The following is a 19,763-nucleotide window of genomic DNA, read 5'->3' as shown; positions in this document are numbered from 1 at the left end:
GATGTCATTAGATTCGCCCTGCAATCAAACTCATCCGTTGGAACTGTTGGCGTAGGACAACTTGTTGTTCTAGATGTGGAGGAGTGCCTTGGGACACCAAGGCTTAATATGTTCTTCGATTGGATCTAGACCTTGATGAAGTAGCTAGGGTTGCATATCCTTGTTGGTGAGAATTTTCTTTCCATGGTAGCAACATTTCGTTAAAGTCTCTCGTATCTTCTGCTATAGCAGTTCTTGTGGATCTACTTCATTTTTAGGAGTAGGTTCTTGTGGGACGACTGCAATGGAGTTGAACTAAATGCCGCACTGAAGGAGTGGTCTTGTATTTCCTTGTGGGAAAACCCACCAAGGCCTTGAATTATCGTTGCCTTGCCCTTTGTGGACCTTGCAGTATGTTCTTGTGTTACTACTCCCATTTTAGGAGTAGGTTCTTGTATAGCTATTGCCAGTGTATTCTTCATTGCTGGTGTTGTAGACTCAAACCTTTTAGGGTCCTTCCTCTGATTGTTGTGGCTAAAGAGGGATGACATTGTCCTTGAGGCAAGAAAGAGAAAGGTGGGCTGCTATGTTTATGACACTTAGGGATCCACATGTGAGTGTTGTCATCGTAATGTCTTCTTGATCCCAACCTTCTTGTGCCTTTGTCAATTACAACCTCTCACATGTTCAAACTTCATTGTATTACCATAATAAAGTGACATATGTACTCCGTAGCAAATGTGAGTAGGACCGCAATGTCTCAGAGATCTTTTGTTTTTGTTGATTCCAAGTTGCTTCTAAGAAAGATGTCAGTAAGGCTAATTCCTCATTCACATTGGAAGCTTCTTGTGTGACTTCCACTATGTTAGGTGTGGTTGATGTGACAGGTTCTTGTGTAGTTGCCATGAAGTGCAATGCCAATTTCACTAAGGAAGGTTCTTGTGTAGCTCCCAAAGTAGATTCTATTCTTGTCCTGGCAAGTTCTTGTGTTAGTATCTCTTTTTTTAATACAGATTCTTGTGTAATTGTCGTTTGCCTTGAAGACGATGCAGTGAATTTAACGGTGTCTTGTGTTATTCTCTCTCTTTTTGAGACAAGTTCTTGTGTAACTACTCAATAGGAGGTAGAGGATGTTCTTTGTGTGTGATCCTCCTGTATTGGTGCTTTTTCCTTGTCCTTGCGAGCAGATTCTTGCGGTTCTACCTTTTTCAAGGTAGGTTCTTGTGGTTCTGCTCTCCAATCTTTGCCTTGATTTTTCATAATTAGTAGGCTTGAATTTGACGGTTGTCTATCATTTGTTGATGATGACAATTTTAGAGGCTTTGGCATCCATTCCTTCTTATGCTCTTTATTAAGCACATTGTCGCTTGAAGATGATAGAGGGGTCTTGTTACACGTAGTACCTTGGGTACCCAAATATAAGTGTTTCCAAGGTAATATCCCTAGGCCTCTAGTAGTCTTGCGAGGACCCAACGTTATTGTAGCTTCCTTGTTGGATGGCGTCGTTTCATTCTTCGATGTCGAGATTTGTTGATTACATGATGGGGTGGCTTTTTAATATCGAGGTTTCGTTGGAACCCAAATATATGATTCACCTTTAAAGTACCCTTGGGCCTCTAGTAGATCCTTTCGGACCAACACTTGCTTGGTTGCTCTTCTTCTTTGTTTTTTTTTTTTGTGAGGTGCTTGCAGAGGTCGAGAGATGAAAGTCGACATTGATGCCGATGCTTGAATATTGGTCTGTTTGGTAGGATCTTGGTGAGTTTATTTATCACCAAACAACCCTTTGTAAGTGTTTTGGATCCAACTTCTACCAAGAATTGTGGCTTCCGCTAAGGTATCTGCAGGACTTGTAAAAACTTGCAAGGCACAACATGATTGTCCATGGAAACATTCAACATTAAAGAACCAACAATCTTAATTGAGAAGCCTCCTATGGATTGAATTTCAGAATCACAGATTTGAAGGAGTACCCGGCCGAGATGTTTTAATGTTTCCCAAGAGATGAGATTGTTGCTTGCTCGACCATCTGCCAAGGCTTGTATTCGGCATGTTGCACTTGCTGATGTTAGCTCTGCCCCAAGTTGAGATGGAGTAATATTTATCTCCTTTGTATCAATCGCATTATCAATTGCAGGTTCAATTTGATTAGTAGTACCGCTCTTATAGTGTAAAAAGGTAAAATGGCGGTAGGTTTATCATTGTCAAGGTGCATAAATTGTGTTCCTTTAGCAATTGGCAGATCTAGTGCGGCCAATGTATGTATCCAATTTATTGTGTCTTCTAACTCTGGTAAAGAAGCACACCAAGAATCTTCAAGACTCTTCATGTTGTCCTCTTCCTCATAAGCTTTGAATACATTTACCGATGTTGACCTATTGGTGGTGTCAGATTCAACTGCGAAAAGATTCCCCGACATAGGATGAGCCTTCCAAGTTTGGAGATCCACCCTCGTGACTTGCTCGTCCTTACATAGATATATTTTATTTAAGCTCCAGTCGTGGACCAATTAGTACGCATGAAAGGTCTACCCAATATGATGTCATAGCCGTCCGGTTGGTTGGGGAAGTCCATTATGACAAACCAGTGCACTTTGCACAGTCAAGGCGGCCCCAATTCTAGGTTGATTCCGCTTCAACGCGGGGTCAAGGGGCAGCAGCCCCTTGTGGTAGCTGGCCAACCTTCAATTTTGTCTAAATTTGCAATTGGCCATCCTTCAATTTTTTGGAGCTAATGCAGCATGGCCAAAGCTAACCCAACGTGGTCAAACCTAATGCACTAACCTGCCATGCGTTGGGTTATGATACAACGTACACAGCGTTATTAATTCAGCATGCATTGGGTTAATAATTCAGTGATAACTTTTGTAACCCAGCATGCGCAAGGTTATTAAAGCAAGTAGGTTACTAACGCAGCATGCGTTGGGTTGCTAGTCCCATGTGCACTGGGTTAAGGGTTGACCCCTATTTTGGAACATTAATTATGCCAGCTGAAGATCTTGTTAGGTGTCAGGTTGTCAGTGGATGTCAAAGAGTCGGTTGAGCATGGTCAACGGTTAATGCTACGTGGTCAATAGCTAATGCAGCATGGTCAACCGTTAATGCTACGTGGTCAACGGCTAATGCAACATGGTCAACGGCCAATGCAGCGTACACTGTGTTATAACCCCGCATATGCTGCGTTAGAGCCCCACATGCGCTGGGTTATGATTAATGCACCATGTCTCTCCCAAAATCTGTTGCCCGTCGGAAATTTTGGAGATTTGCAAGCTTTTGGAGCTTACCAACGCTACCTATTTGCAATCTCTTTTCAAACCACTCCGAAAATCACTCCTAGCATCATTTCTTAGTGTTTTGGTTGGGATTTGCCATCACACACACCTTAGCAATCACTTAAACTATCTTTCTACAAACTTTGATCACTACCAAATACCAAAATTACTTCAAAATCACTACAAATGCCTTCCAACACCCTCTTCCACTCACACCTTCCTACACACAAAAAACCAACAACTTTTCTCTACAATACTCAGCATTGGGCAATGGGTAGATAACGAGATAAGCAAAGACAATGCAAAAGCACACTTGGAACTCCCCAGCAGTGGCGTCAAAAATGTGTAGTCCAACGTAGACTAACGTGTTGTGGGGATCTTGCAGGAACTCCGATGCAGCGATCCTCCAAGCTACTCTCAGTTGAGAGCAATGCATGCAAATACTGTCACTAGTGTCACTCTAGCGACTCCCGGCTAGTTGCGATCATGAATCCATAAGAAGAAGAGGAAGAGGAGAGGGGAATGAAGAAGCGAGAGAGGGAGAAGAAAGGAAGAGGAGAAGAGAACATGGCATTCACGAAAGGCACTATGAGGGAACACTCCAAGGCACAATCCTAGCTCTATGGATTTAACACTATTCATCAAACGACATTGCTAACTAATGTAGTTAACAACTGTGATCCGGTTGGGCCTAATGAGCAGCTCCGATAGGTTACACACTAGGTACTGAAACCAGCAAGCCAACAAGCTAGGAGTGACACCTCCTTCTTGATGTAGATGGCCCTAAAGGTGGGCATTGAGCCAGTCATGCCTTTGGCGTGCCATCGCATGGACACAGATTGCTCCTCGTCCAAACCAAAGTCCCAAAAATCTGAGATTGTTACACAGCTTCCACTCATAGGAAGGCCTTGTTTGCCTACCCCACCCTCCCGATGAGGTGAATCATGGTGAGTTGCAACATGCAGTGCTTGCACAATTGTGCATGTCAATAACCACAATAGGTGATACGTTGTTAGGAGTTGCAGCAAACCTTCTTGGGATGGCCAGTTGCCATTCTTATGATACAGGAGCATACATTTTCAATTCGGATACTAGGCCAAGCACCGTCTCCTCCAAAAAGAGAGCCAAAGGTAAGATCTCCAGCTACGGTCCAGCTGGAATGCATGTATTATAGCAGCCCACACCTAACCAAAGGTGTTCGATAGGGTGAGCTTGTGGATAGGCCTGAGGATGGGAGACTCCAAGATCGGGATCCTTGTGTAGGCGCCCACATGTCCTTAGCTTTACGCACCTTTATAGAGACGGTTTACCAAGAGCCTCCCAAACGTGGACTCTTGGATTGTTGGAGGAGACTTCAACAACCTAGACTATGAGGACAAGTAGGAGGGAGCCTCATTCTCGATGATGCCTTCGACCGAGTACAACGCATGGGAGTAGTTCATCTTTGCAGTTAGCGCCCCAAGCCCCCAGCTAGAGGAAAAGGTTCTCTAGCTAGATAGCCTTCACTGCTACTTCCGCCAATGGCATCACAATGATCTACCCAAGAAACTAGATATAGTTTATGTGGGGGATAGAGCCACGACATCTTAGTAGGCATGATGATGTCAAATCACTCCTCGATTGTGCTCGACTTTTAGAAGCCCTATCAAGGACTCCCTTCAAATGGGGTATAGATTCATGATGTGTTATTATAAGAGGCGATCCAATAAGGATTTGACAGTAGAACGATGATTCCTTAGCAGATGGTTGGGCCAGATCGGTAGTAGGTGCTATTTAGTGTAGTAGGAGCTACAAATCTAGGCACTTCAGCAACGACAATCTCTACAAGGGTGGGAGAGAGCACTGAGACAGGACCTAGCCTCCATATTGAGATTGAGGGAGCAGGACCCTAGCTTGTAGTGGATTGCAGATAGATATAACAGCCCACAGCTTGACCTCAAGGCCACAGAGATCCACGAGGTAGAGTTCTCTTATCACTCTTTTAGGGTGAGATGGGTTCAGCAAGGCAATACAATGACCATGCAATTCTTCCAGACCAGTTGTTCGTGCTCAGCAAGGACTCAACCACAATGGTTACAAGATGGAGGTCAGATTCCCTTAGGCCCCATGAGATACTAGACATGACCACCTCTTTCTACTACTAGCTTTCTCAGATGGAGTTGTCGTCCCCTCAAGTTCTTATTAGGAAATTTGGAGGCCCCTTTCATATATGAGGAGCTCTTGGAGGCCCTCAAAGCCCTCCCACCCCCACAAAAGTGCTCAAGCGAGGACGATCTGACACCGTCTTTCTTCAAGTGCTTTTGGGAGGTCATTCATGCTCCCCTACGGTTGGCCTTCCAAGAGATCCTCAACTCAAGATAGCTTTCCTAGTTGCTCAAATGGGGCTGGATTTGTTTGATCATGAAAGAGGGAGACCGTCCAAATATCCGACACTCGTGCCTTATCACCCTTTTTGGCATTGCCTATAAGGCCTTAGCTAAGGTCTTGAGTTTGCAATTGCAGAATCTTGGACAACATCTTCACTTTCTAGGAGGCAATGGACTGGGCTTGTGAGGAGTCTCAGCCTATCACAGTCCTTCAAGAACGCCTATGACAAGATGGAGTGGGTTTTTTGGAGGGCACCACTCAGAGGATGGGTTCCTCCAACCCATGGATTCGGGGTGTCTCTGCCCTGTATACAAGGAGTCCTAATCAGATGCTTATAGGAGGTCATACAAGGAGGCCTTTTCTCTTTCACGCTCAGTGCACCAAGGCTTCCTCTTTGTGATAGAGTCTCCAGTGTATTTTCTCCATTCTTAAGCAATGGGCATCACATGGATGCACCCCCTAATCCAACAAGAAGAGTAACTTGGCTCTAAGTTTGCAAATGATATGGCCCTATTTATGGAGGGCACTACTGAGGCGTCCGGAACTAGGATCAACTAGACCAAATCATTCGGTTTTGTTATGGTGACTGGCTAGATCCAGGAGATCTTAGACTAGGGGCCTCTCTTGACCCTGAGAGAAGCGGGTACAAGGGTGTTGGAGATAGATGCCACTATCCTCGAGCCTTGGAGGGATGGTTTGTGTAGAGCCCTAGGACAGGGATGCCTCAAAGAATCCTTTTCAAGCATTGAGCACTCCATGCTTCCTATCCCATGAACTACAAAGTGGGGCTAGGGGTTGTACTTCAGCCAGAGGTAGAGTAAGACCTAGGGTTGTTGGATGGGACCCTATATTGCTCAAGTGCTAGCGGATCAAGGTTGTGGATCATCTTGTCAAGGGATGGACCATTGACCCAATACCAATCACCTTGGGCCAAGTCCAATCCCATTGGCAGCTTTGGTTGTGGGAGGGCAGTCTCATACAAGAGGTACAATTGGATCCGATTGAGCGGTTTCAGCCTTCTAAAGTAGGACACTCAAAGAGGATTACATAGGTGCCCTTCTTCTTATACACTATGCACATTAGCCAACATCCATAGCTAAATGTGGCTGCCTACATCCCTTCGAGAGAGTAACACTAGGTAAAGCAGCACATGCCCTAGGAAGTCATTAATTCTAGTTTCACTTGTGGACTAGCCTCCATCCACAAAAGATTAGCAATGAGCCACCATTGTGCATAGAGGAGCCTCGAGACGATACCGCACTATATGTGGAGTTGCCTAGCAGCATAGAGGATTTGATAGGCGGCCATCCAAATTGTGGCTCGAACTCAATGTGTAGTCTGGCGGTGACTCACATGTCGTGAGGATTTTGTAGGTACGTCGATGGAGCACGCCTCCAAGGTACTTTGGGTTGAGAGCAATGCATGCAAATGCCGTCAACTAGTGTCACTCTAGCGACTCCCGGCTTGTTGCGATCGACGGAGAGGAGAGGGGAATGGAGAAGGGAGAGGGGGAGAAGAAAGGAAGAGGAGAAGAGAACATGGCATTCACGAAAGGCACTATGAGAGCACAAGAGACAACTCCATAGAGGAGAAAGAGAGCTTGTATTCCAATATGTGCAACCAACAATTGAAGACCAAAATCAACCATTTGGCCTTTTATACTTGCCACCTTTTGAAGGAAGGGCCAACCCTATTCTCTTTATACTACTCTCTTTCCTCATTCTTTTACAATCATCTTGGGCCTATTTAGCTCCAAGGTACAATCCTAGCTCTATGGACTTACCACTATCCATTAAATGACATTGCCAACTAATATAGTTAACATGCCTCCCTTCCTGTTCTCGATCTAGTCCCTTGGATCGTGCAAAGGGCATGGTTGTTTATATTGTTCCATGCAGCCTCTACAGGAACCCATCACCGTGACGATTGGTAATAATGCAAAATGTCTTGCTGAGGGTACAGGTATGGTTTCATTTGTTTTTGTAAATGGAGATGTTAAGAAACTATCTAATGTGCTGTATGTTCCACAAATCAAGAGAAATTTGCTATCAGTTGCTTAATTCATGGATATTGAGGCATTAGTTGTATAGCCCCCACCTTGTTTCTGAGATTCCCTAGGTAGTGAGTTGGGCTGGACAACACACAACACTTTACGTTCTTCCATGATCACGATTCAACGCCACATGGATAGCTGATTTAAATGGTTGGTTTTCTCTCAAGCATTAATAGAATGTTTTTCTCTTTGGGAGAAAGAACCAGGCTACGAAATGAATATCATTTTGAAATGTTATAAAAAATGACCATATAATGACGACACGAAAATATTTTTGTATTCTCTATCTGTATCTACCATCCATAATATATGAGAGTTTTTTTCTTTTTTTTCAAAGAAAGGAACCTTCTATTAATGTTTGAAAGATTTCATACAAGACAACAGCCCCGAAGGTGCTGAGTATGAAAAACAGGAAAAGGCTGAAAGAAAAACCGGCCTGTTCCAGAGAAGCCCAGCTCATTGCCTAGGGGATCTCGGGAATTGGGGCTACAGCCAAGTAGGGGGACTATACAGCCAGCGAATCCCTCGCGGAGAGAAGATGTAGAAAACACCTGCAGGCCAAGCCTTGCATAAACGAGCATGCCTCTCAATAGTCACCCTGAAGCCTGGAGTCCCACACTCCTAGGTGGACCGTAGAGTGTAAATGATATCCTGCCAAATGGCAACCAAGGTAGCCGAGGGTGAAACCGGGTGCTCTCCCATCACAAGACTGCAGCCACCCAAATGTTCCAAGCCGTGATGCTGGCTACCACCTCCCAAACACTATCTTCCCTAGGTGAAGGACAAGCTAGGGCGTTAGGGGGCAATCCTCTGAATGCTCTAACCCTGTGTCCACTAGGTTGGGGAGATCTCATCAATCTGGAACGCATGTCCTCCCTCTGTCAACCAAGCCACCATCCCCCAGGTATAGTCTCTGTGAAGACGCTGCATGTGTGTCATGATCCTGAGGGCTCTCATCCAGATCCTCGATGTGCTACGACAGCTCCATACGCAGTGTGGGACAGTCTCCAGGACACCATCTGAGCAACAATGGCACTGTCCCTCCACTCGCATCTGCTCCAACCACGGGCCGATGGGCAAGCCTCCGTGGGTTGCCAACCAAAAGAAGTAAGAAATCTTCCTCGGCCGCAAGCTCGACCACAACCGCATCCAAAACCTGGAGCGAACATCCCGGGGCACTCTCAGGGCTCCCAGTGTCTCTCCCTCGAGGGAGTCCATCTCGACGAGTCCATCTGAAGTCTCCTGCCAATCCCTGTGGTGTAGGAAAAGAAAGGCACCTCATCTATCATCTCAGCTAGGCCACCCCTGGAGGGCCAAAACCACTCCCCCGGGTCCCAATGGACCTCCCTCAGGGGTCTACCCTCCCATAGCCCGAGGCGTCCTGCTCCGAGATACTGGGAGGATCGATGTGCCACTCCTTCCCCAAGCGTCCTACGACTCTGATCATCTGCCAGTGTATCCCATCAAGACTCCCATCCATCTCAGGGTCACTCCCAATGAGGGGCTGCAGTAGGCCTCCAGGTCCTACACGGAAGAAGCTGGGGTGGGTGCTGCCGCGCTGCATCAAAATCCTCAAGGGAACACCAGTACGGGAAAAATGCCCTAGCCATCTGCTGCTCTCTCCAAATGTAAAGTCCTTCCCACCAGGACTCAAGAATGGCTAGGTCGATCTTGTCCATCTACTACCCTACCCCTCTCAGATGTGCTAGGGCGTCAAGCCTCGCCTCTGCCTCCATAGGTAGTCTACTCCAACGACCAAAAGACCCTGCTGGACCACTATCCCACTGTGCCCAACCAATATGAGTCCGTTGCCCAAGCATACGTCCCTCTTGATCTCTGACCTCTCGGTGCCACATAAGGGACTGACGCTCGAACTCCTCTCTGCATCTAGGCGGAGCACAGATGAGACCCCCTGCTAGTCTCTGCCAAACCTTGTGAAGACTCCTCATGAGGGGGAGCCCTTCCCCGTAAGGGGGGCCTCTAAAAAGATCCATCTATGTGAAGGCTGCCACTGTCCCCCAATACGTGGGGTGTTCCTCAGAAGCCCTCTTTGTAAGTCAATACCCACGTGGCATCCGAGGTATCTCACTGTCTGGCCCCACAGTATCCATTTGAAACCAAAGTCACTCCCCCACTCACGGATCTCCTGTGTCTCCTCAAAGCCCGTGAAGAAGCCTATGGATTTCGTCCAGTTGATCGGTGTCCCCAAGGCCTCACAATAGATAGCCAAGGCGCCTCTGACTCTCTCTAAACTCGCTATGGTGCCCTCAACATACAAGGCTGTGTCATCTGCAAACTCCGAGTCAAGGAGCTCCTCCTCCTGCCTGATTGGGAGCCTCAACCCTATGAGACCCACCACCTGTGATCTCAAATAGTAGCCCAGAGCCTCCGCTACAAACAGGAAGAGGAAGGGAGCTAGTAGGCAGCCCTGGCGATAATCATCTGACTAGAGCTCCCTGCGTATAACGCTGAAACTCCTCTGACCCATCTGTCTAAGAAACCCAATCAATTCATAGTGCCCTCCAGGAAAGACCACCCCACCCTGTCGTAGGCCTTCTCAAAGTCCAAGAGAAGGATGGCCAGTGGCTGTGACTCCTCCCTGGACCAATCCACTGCCTCCCAGAACGTGAAGATGTTGTCCAGGATGCTGCGCTCCTGGACAAACCCAGTCTGTGTGTCATGGATGATGTCGATAAGATGAGGCCATAACCGCAAACTCAAGACCTTGGCGAGGATCTTGTATGCAGTATCAAGCAGAGTGATCGGCCTCCACTATCGAATATCTAACCTATCTCCCCCTTTCGGGATCAAACAGATCCACCCCCTACACAAGGACTGAGGGAGAAGACCTATGTCGAAAATCTCCTGGCAAGCTAAATGGAAAGGGGTAGAGATAATCTCCCAAAAGTTCCGAAAGAAGGCCGGAGTCAAGCCATCCTCCCCCGGGCACTTCTGGGTCGGGAGAGCCTTGAGGGCTTCCCAGAGCTCCTCATCTATGAAAGGCTCCTCAAGTCTGCTACATAAGTCCCGCGAGACTACTGTCGAAACATGATCCCAAACTAGCTCTCGGGCCACAAGACCAGCTGGGGTCATCCTCTCTGTCTAAAAGAGCGGGCTATAAAATTCAGTGGTCATGTCAAGAATCTCCTGCGGGTCAGTGTGCATGATGCCCTGCGAGTCCCGAAGACGCTGTAGCTGTGTGCCGGTCGATCGGGGCCCAGTGTTCTGAAAGAACTGCTGCTTCGTCATCCTGTCCCCCTGCTGTACCCATCGGGCCCGGGAGGAATGGTAGGAGAACTCAGCCCGCCGCAGCTCTGTGTCCTGAAGCTCGAGACGAGCACTCTCCAATCTGTCACTAAGCCACTGAGATACTAAGTCCTGCTCCCCGAGCCTCTCGATGGAGGCGAGGTCTCTCCTCAAAGCCCGCTCTCGCTCCTGAAGGGTCCTCCTCTGCCTAAGGGCGTGAGCCTGCAGCTCCACATTGCTCCTCTAAATCGCATCGGCCATCCGCATAGCCCAGCCCTCACTTGGTGCCATCTCTAAGTGCTCCCAGATCTCTACCATAACCTGCTAAATCTCCTCGTCCTACAAGAGGTCCTCTGGAATGCAAACCCCCTTCTGGGGGAGACCTCGGCGGGGCTGATCCAAGTGAAGTACCACTGGAGAGTGGTCAGACATCATGGTACCTGCCAGAATCCCGGTAGAACTGCCTCTGTGTAATGCCCAGTCCCCAACATAGAAGCGGTCTAATCTCTCGAGAAATCCATCGTGTCTCCTCTATCCAAAGGACAAGAGAAGGCTGCCAGGAGTCCTGCTGAACTCTAGCTCTCTCCACGGGTCTTTGCCACTGATCATGAAAATAAACTGCTCCCACGTACTACGCTCTGCTGCTGGCATCTCTGAGAACGAGGCGCTGCCCTGCTTGTCTTTCCCAAACTCCAGGTTGTTGAAGTCCCCTCCAACAATCCACGAGCCAACATCCAAAAAAGACACTCTGACAGCCTCCTCCAAAAGGCCGGGCGATGCTATCTACACGCTGGGGCATACACGTTCAGGATTCCAATCCTGGACTCTCCCGTCCGAACTCCCATCCAAACTGCCCGTCCTGGAATGAGCTCACCCTAATCGTAGACCTCTGAAGCCAAAGTCTGTGAGACTGAGATGCAAACCCCTCCGCTCCGTCCTACTGTGGGAGACCACTCCTCTGGACCTCTCCCTTGGGAGAAGGTGATGGCGTCGTCTAATGTCTTCTGCTGAAAACATGTGCTCCTGAATCATAAGGATATCCACTACTCGCCCTGCCACTGCCCTCTGCAACTCCTACAGAAGCATCAGGTACTGCAGCTGACTACAAACACGGTCGTGGAGCCCGTGTGCTTTGTAGCTCACTACGGTCCAACTCATGAGGATGAGGGAGTCGGGAACAAGGTCTCCTGTGAGTGGGTGCCTGTCCTAGAAAGACTGCCTTGTGTGATTTTGCCGGGGGTTTGGAGGGCGAGTAGTCAGTGTCTATGCAGCGTCGTTCTAGGGTGGATACCGGCTCAATACCGACCTTCCATGCCCACTTCATCATGAAGGAGGCTTCCACCCCAAACAACTCGGCGCACGTCTGGAGGGGCCATAAGTGTGCCTGCTCCACCTTTGTCTCCATCGGCAATCTGATAACTCATGTCGCCAAACCACACACCGGCTCCTCGCGTGTGAAGCTCAGCTGAAAGTTCACCTCCGCACCATGGGCGTACCAAAGATCTAGACCCTATGGTCCCATCCACTCGTCCATCATGAGCATAATCTGATTACCCAAAATAGCATCAAACACCTCCGGGGACCACTTCTCCAACGCTGTGGAGGCAAACGAAAATCTCCAAACGGGGTGTGTCTGAGATCCCACTGCACTCATCAAACCCCCCTTTCAGGACGGAAGGACCATGAGCGTGACCTCCAATGGTAGAGGGTATGAGTCCGGAATCTCTAGATAGTGAAGTCCCGCTGTAAGGGACGCCCAGGCTAGAAGTTGGGAGCTGCTGGCCGGGAAGACGAGCCTCGTCCCTCAGTATCCTTCTCTGAGCAGACCTGCTGTTGCGATGAGGAATCAAAAGGGGGCGTCGTCGTTCCCTTGCCTGATGGCAAGGGTGTCGAAGTGGAAGAGGCTGCTACTGAAGCGGAGGGGGGCGACGGGAGAGTGAGAGGTAGGGACACGGGGGATAGAGGGCGAGGGGCAAGTAATGAGGGTGACCATAGAAGGGGGGGCTGAGGGGGGGGGAGGGGGTGGGGGAACCCTGGGGAGGGAGGGGGAAGTAAAGAGGAGAAAGGGGAGGGGTCTAGGGGAAGGAGGAGGGAAAAGGGCGACCACAGGCCCCCCTGCTGATCAGGCTCGTCGGGACTCTGGATCGGCTCCTTCACGGCCCTCGTCGGGCTAGCGTCTGCGGCTTCTGCCATCGCCGCATCTGGAGGTCCTGGGGCTCTCTGCTGCTGCAAGGGTGGGTGCCGAGGCTAAACTTCCGAAGCTAGGGGATCGACTGGATGGACAATGGCCTCTGCTGCTGGGGGAGGTGACTCCTGTTGTTTCTCTTTCGAGGCCTCTCGGTCAACCCTGTCCCTCTCTCTGCGGTTGGCACTCTGTCTGCAGCGTTTGCGTGCCTACTTGCTTGGTTTCTTTTTCTTTTTAACCTATGTCAGATTCCCTTCTAAGGGGATAACCCATGGAGTCTGAGACTCCTACTGCTCTTGCCTGAGAGGGCGCTGAACTCGGGCCTGCTGACTCTGCCTACTCTGTGGAGGAGGGGGGGAGGCGCACGAGGGTGGCCACGGGGGCAATCTCTAGCGAGGTGACCCATCTGTCTGCAACGAAGACACTGGCCTGGTAGCCCAGAGATCTCCACCCTCTACCGAAGTGTGCCCCCTTCCAGGGTCTCGAGAAGGATCAGCTCTGGGAGGGACTCCGCGCTCTCCACCACCAGTCTGATCCTGGGGACTCCATCATCTGCTAGGACGAGGATGGAGGTGGCCGTCTTTGGCAGGGACTCGAGCACTGTGTCAAATGCCCGACCAATGGAAGGGAGGATGGCTCGATACTCCTTGGGGAGCCCTGGGAAGCGGAGTGTAACCGAAAACCGTGGAACATGGTGTGTCGTATCCATGTCCTCCACTGTAAACCCATGATACCAAGGAAAGAGGTAGACAAGGTGCGGGCCAAGGAGAATGGGGCTCTACTCCACAAGTGTCGAGGCGGTGTCAGGGCAGCTCAACTGGATGAAGAAAACACCTCGTCCATAGATGGTGACCTCTTGGATGTGGTTGCCCTCTAATGTCAAGCTCACCTGAATCCACTCTCGCACCTGTCTTCGTGTAGGCGTGAGGCCCACAATTCTACCCACAAGCGCCTTATCCTGGAGGGACTGGACTGCCTGCTGTACCTGTTGCTTGTCCGCTAGGGAAAGAAGAACCTTAACAGCTGTGGGAGTTGAGGGTGCTGCCATAGAGCCCCTCTGCCTAGACCAAAGGTCACCACCAAGATTTTCTTTGACCATAACAAACACGAATGCTCCCACTGCAGGGAGGCAAATGAAAAAGGGACGAAGCGGAGAGGCGGAGGAGAGAGAAGGAGAGGGCAGGGGAGGAAGGAGGGAGCAAGGGGAGGAGAAGGAGGAAGAAATGAAGAAATGGAAGGAGGCAGGAGAGGCGAGAGAAGAGGAGAAGAAAGTGGGAGGAGGCGGAATGGCGCCCGGGGGGGGGGGCGCGCTGGCGGGAGGGCAAAAGGGCGGGAAGAGGTGCGAGGTGGCAAGGAGGGGAGGCGAGGAGGTGGAAGGAGGGGGGGGGGGGAGCAGCAAGGGGGGGGTGAAGCGGGGAAGGCAGCGGGCGGGGGGGTGGAGGTGGAGCGGGGGAGAAAGCAGGGAGGAGGGCGGAGGTGGAGCGGGGGAGATGGAAGCAAGGGGAGGCGGGGGAGAAGGCAGGGCTGAGGGCGGAGGTCGAGCAGGGGAGGCAGGGCAGAGCGGAGAGGGAGGAGGGGCAAGGCGGAGCGAGGGCAAGGGCGAGGCAAGGAGGCAGGGCGGGCAGCGGGAGAGCAAACAGGCCGCCGCAGGGAGAGGGGGGGAGCTCACCGAGCAGCTCCTCCATACATGATCTATGAGAGTTAGTTGAAAGTCGCCCTTAAGCAAAACTATAATATGCATAGTAGATGGTCAAGTGCCTTAGAAAGTCATTATGCCTGGATGATACTCACCATCTTGATAGGCGTAGCTAGCGAGACTGTCCCATGTATGTATGACTCTAGTATGAGATCGTGGAGAGGCCTTGCTGCCTTATGTGGGTATTTTGTTAAACCGAATATTTATGCAAGGCACACTATATTACAAGACAAAACCTTTAACAGATGTTCTACAACCAGCTTCTTGTAAACGAAATGAAACATAAAATGTAAAAGTAAAGATACACTGCCACAGCCATGCAAGGTGGCAAAAGTCCAAATAGCGATCACCTGATGCTTTGCAATCAGATCATCCAGGTGTTGTAGCTCACTGTGGTTATGTAGATTTTTATCTTCAAGCTCAAATAGAGCTTTTTGCAAATTGATTCTCTCGTCCACATTTTCTTTGATATCACGACTAAGAATATCTAACCATAAAAGTTCATCATCTTGCATTTTCCCTGTGGATAGACCATTCAACTGAAACTCCTTTTCGGCCAATTCCTTCCTCAAGCAACCAACTTCAACCTGCAGATAGGAGAAGGTTTTGATGTAAGGGGAATGCAATAGCATCACTGATATGATATGTCAATAGGATACAATTTACAAAAAAAATATCTTTCAATTCTAGCCAAACCGGCATAGAACACTGTTGAGTAACGTGAGTATGACAAATTGACTTGCTTCAATACCATTATTTCAAGCAATTTACATAATTAGTTGTCTGAACCACAGTTTGACCAAATGCGAAAGCTTTCAAAAGCTTACAAAGAAATTATTCCCATCAAACTCAGTTCATTTCTAGCCCTCCAGACTTCCCTGATTGGCTATCAAGCATGAATCTACTTCTCAAAGCCATTATCTCAATTGAAAAAAGAAGTGCATGGAAAGATCACCTGAAGATTATTAATCATCCGCCGATAATCTGCAATATGGGAATCTACAGTACCAATGTTTTTCTGCTGACATGAAAGAAACACATGAGAGCAGCTGCAGTAAACAAAATTATGCATAGACGTAGCTCATACAATATAAGAAAAGTTTCCACCAGCTACAGAAAACTTGTTGACTGGGAAAACAAGACCAGCACCTGAACATGGGTCTTTATTTCCTTTGCTCTATCTGCATATTTAAGTGTGTTGACTGTATGATGATATTGATCATCACCAGATGATACCGTAGCAACCATGACTGTTCGGGAGTTGCCACTTAAGCCATCCTTTAAGATCCTTGTCAACTTGCTGCAAATCATTCATTTCATCATGCTGATTGACCCATAATCAAGAACCAGCAAGGAAAGACACCAAACATGACTCTTAGAATCCACAAACCACATGAAAAGCATGCTTGACGTTATACCATCCTTCTTGACAATTTAATTGAAGAGCTCTAGAATGTGTATGCATATAATATATCTATAATCTCCTTCATAAAAATCTGTCAAAGCATGTCAGAAGGGAAAATTCTATTGAGAAGCAAGCAACAGCAATAACAAACAGATTTCTCAATAATTACTTGTTCAAGAAGGCACAGAAAGAGTCCCATACCTACCTCTCTGGGCATTTCAGAAATTAAGTCCCTCCATACCCCTGCCATGAGAATGAACATTATAAAGGTCTATTGGATTTAAGGCGAAACAATACCATCAGATTTCTTGATCTGTTACGGGTGCATAGAAGGTATGTGGAGCTGATATACTGGCTTCCATTTGGGCAGATATCATTTTCATCATTCAGTGTCAGTGGGAAAGATTCACTGGGACATCTGCAGCTGCTCGTTCATTAGGATTGCACTGTTCCTTGTTCTTTTGTCTTACTCCATATAGAATGACATGGCATTCCAGACCACCCGCATGGCTCTTTGTTCATATTGTAGAGGCTAGGGATAGAGTTCTCACTCTCGCACCTCTTGTATAGTTTGTTTTGAATAGAATTATTAACTTTTTACTGTAAAATACTTTAAGCCGAGTATGTATATGTTTGAGTTTACACAAGAGATGTAGGCAGCTAGAAAGGTAATTTTCCACAATAATCGGTAATTATAATCAGAGCAAGATGCCTAGCAACACATCAGGCGTTTTCAGACCCTTTGTCATGGCTATCATTTAGGCCTACTCCAAAGTCTCATGTGTAATTTATGCTCACATTGATGTTCAGTGCACAGAAAGATTAGGCTCTTTGTTGACTCTTAGCAGATGGTCAAGGTGGGGAATGACAGGTTTGTGGCATCATGAGGTGGAATTATGATAGTTCACTCCTGCCACCATTGACCGACTAGAAATCCATCCTTATGCGTTGTTGTGAATCCTTAATTACTGCATTGGCAAATACTCAAAATAATAGGGAGCCTCAATGAGATTTGGGTTATTAGAATGATCTGATTAGGAAATACTTAGGTTAGTTTCCAAAATTAATGGAAATTATTTGTTGAACGTGGGGGGAGAAGTGGACGAGCAATTTAGAAGACAAGCACCCTGCACTTCCTAATTCTCCAAGCTTCCACACTCTTGGCAAATATCTGTCCTATCTAATCCCTTGCGGATCAAGCAGATCCATCCCAGGAATGAGACAAAGGTGGCTATCTTGAGTCAAAAGAGATCCTAAAAGGCCAAGCACAAAGGGATTTGGATCAGATCCAAACCATCCTTTCTCGCACATTTCTGCACTAGAAGGGCTTTCAGGGCCTCATGTCTGTGAAAAGAGCCTCCAACTGTCGCATCATGTGTGGAGAGACTACCGGAGGATGTGCCCCCACACCTCTCTCTCACCGCCACCACCGGAGGAGTGTCCTCCTCTACCTGAAATAGATGTCTAAAGAAGGAGGTGGCCATCTCCTGTGGGTCTGAGTGAATCTCGCCCATCGTTGGAGTGGTGTCCATGTTTATCTCAGTCCACATCACTTGGCATGTCTAGCTTCCACTGCCTGGAGCTCCAATCTAGCACACTCATATCGTTCTGCTAGCCATGGTGAATCTGGCTCCTGCTTCCTAAACCTCTCAATGCATTGATCCCTTCTCAGAGATCTTTCTCACCATCACTAAGGGCCTGTTGGCAGGTAAGTGCATGCGCCTGAAGCTCTACATTGCTCCTCTGAATGGCATCCCCTATCCATTACGTGCACTCCTCGTATGAAAGACTATCCTTGATTGTCCAAATCTCAAACATGGCTTGGTGCACCTCCTCCTTATCATAGAGATCGTTTGAAATCCTCACCCCCGCTGGGGAATATACTAGCATGACTGCTCCAGGCAAAGTACAATGGGAGAAAGAAAGAAAGAAAGTTCATTAATGTCTACAAAACACCAAAGGGTCTATGAGACATAAGTGTGCCTACCGAGTACCTCTCAGCCATGATTCAAAGGAAGAAATGCAGCCCGCATGATATCACACTTGTAGAGTTTGCAGGCGAATCCCTTGCAAACAGATATCTTATTTCAGATCATCGATTAACTTGATGGGGTAAGGCAGTATGGCCTGACCTATGCATACAGGCAGAGATTGCTGTGGAGGGTCCTCTCATTGTCTATGCAGCTTGTGGATGCAGATGAGATTTGCTGGTATGCATGGGTCACTAGATGATGTCAATCTCGAGGCATACTTATTGATTACCCCCCTCCGTTGGAATACATCCTAGATGCACCCTCACTATGTCTGATGCAGCAAGAGATCCACCGTATTATCAGAGACAACCTCTGGCAGACACTGAACTTGAGTGTCCCAATGCAGCCACATGCCATCAAATGGGCATTTTTTAAAAGACCAGTCCTTCAAACTGACTGAGAATGGATTTATCCAGGCACAGGGATGCCCACAGATCAACCTGTCACACGCCATTCGGATTGCTATGACTAGTTCCGGGCATCATCCCAATGATTCCACACTGAGACTAGGTGAAATAATACCGACGCAAATTGAGACTCTGTACCAGGTTCAGATGATAAACCATAATTCATATTGAGGATTTCCATTTACATGATGCAAATTCTTTCAAAGCATCTATTAAAAAGCGAACAACTCTAGGCCAAGTTTGCTTGAGCAGGCTATTCCTCCAATGAACCACTTCAAGCATACCTGTTGCGGTAGGGAACATAGGCAAAGCCCTTTTTCTGTTGCTTGCCTAAAGCATTTATGCAGTTTGCCAAGGCTAATAAGGACTTGTTGATACTGGCACCATCTCGTAATTTCTGTCCAGCACTGTTTGCCTCAGAAGCTCTTTCACTGCACATGATAATCCCACGACATCATTGGTTTAAATACCCTGCCGAAAATTGATAAACTACAGTGTTTGGTAAGTATTTCATAAGTTTTTCAACTTAACAAAGAAAACCAATCAACTTCAAGCCCACATCACTCCTCTTGCATAGTTGAGGCTACGTTGCTTTTCAAACCAATGTCAAGGCCATACTAACCTGCCTGCAAGGTCAACCAATGCCACTTTCCCTTGCAAAATTTGAGATCCAAGGTGATTTCGGTAGTATTTTTTGACAATAATTTCAAGAACAGCATGAGAACTGTAGATTACACAATAACAATTAGAATTGACGAAAAAATCTGCAGAAAAAAAGGAGCATGTCTTTCATTGAGAGCTTTGGTTGTACTCCTTGCAGTTGAACTAACTAGCAATGAATCTCACAATAAACGAACCGTGATGAGGTGGGATTTGCATCTGTCTTTTCTGTTTTCCGTCTATTATTCCCAACATGCAGAAGTTCTAAGATCTTGTCAGCAGAATTGACCTGCCCAAAACATAACAAAGAAGTGTATAGCATTGATACCTTAGTTACCTATGGTGTATGATTATGTTTTAAGGCACAGTTGACTACTATTCTCTACTGCCTTTTGAAGCTGAACATGCAATTTACATTTGTTTACGGAGTATGCAACTAATTTATTGTACATGAAGGCAAA

The 19,763-nt window shown here is 47.7% G+C and overlaps 1 protein-coding gene across 3 annotated transcripts in view; it reads right to left on the bottom strand.

Moving 5' to 3' along the window:
- Window positions 1-19,763, bottom strand: part of LOC147906335 (kinesin-like protein KIN-8B) — a 94,112-nt gene that overhangs the window by 4,748 nt on the left and 69,601 nt on the right. For all 3 annotated transcript variants that reach the window (XR_015541417.1, XM_087378134.1, XM_087378144.1), the window contains 6 exons: window positions 19,500-19,591; window positions 19,265-19,366; window positions 18,927-19,073; window positions 15,947-16,097; window positions 15,753-15,815; window positions 15,148-15,384 (listed from right to left, as the gene is read on the bottom strand). Coding sequence is in view for 2 of the 3 variants with exons in the window: in XM_087378134.1 (XP_087234260.1) it covers window positions 15,148-15,384; window positions 15,753-15,815; window positions 15,947-16,097; window positions 18,927-19,073; window positions 19,265-19,366; window positions 19,500-19,591 (792 nt within the window). In the remaining variant the exon portion in view is untranslated. The remainder of the gene's footprint in view (window positions 1-15,147; window positions 15,385-15,752; window positions 15,816-15,946; window positions 16,098-18,926; window positions 19,074-19,264; window positions 19,367-19,499; window positions 19,592-19,763) is intronic.

The sequence above is a fragment of the Dipteris shenzhenensis genome, chromosome 1 (assembly GCF_047967505.1).
Source record: "Dipteris shenzhenensis isolate YYH24624 ecotype China chromosome 1, Dip_SZ_1.0, whole genome shotgun sequence".
NCBI classification, from domain to species: domain Eukaryota; kingdom Viridiplantae; phylum Streptophyta; class Polypodiopsida; order Gleicheniales; family Dipteridaceae; genus Dipteris; species Dipteris shenzhenensis.
This window is presented reverse-complemented; position numbering and strand designations above follow the sequence as displayed.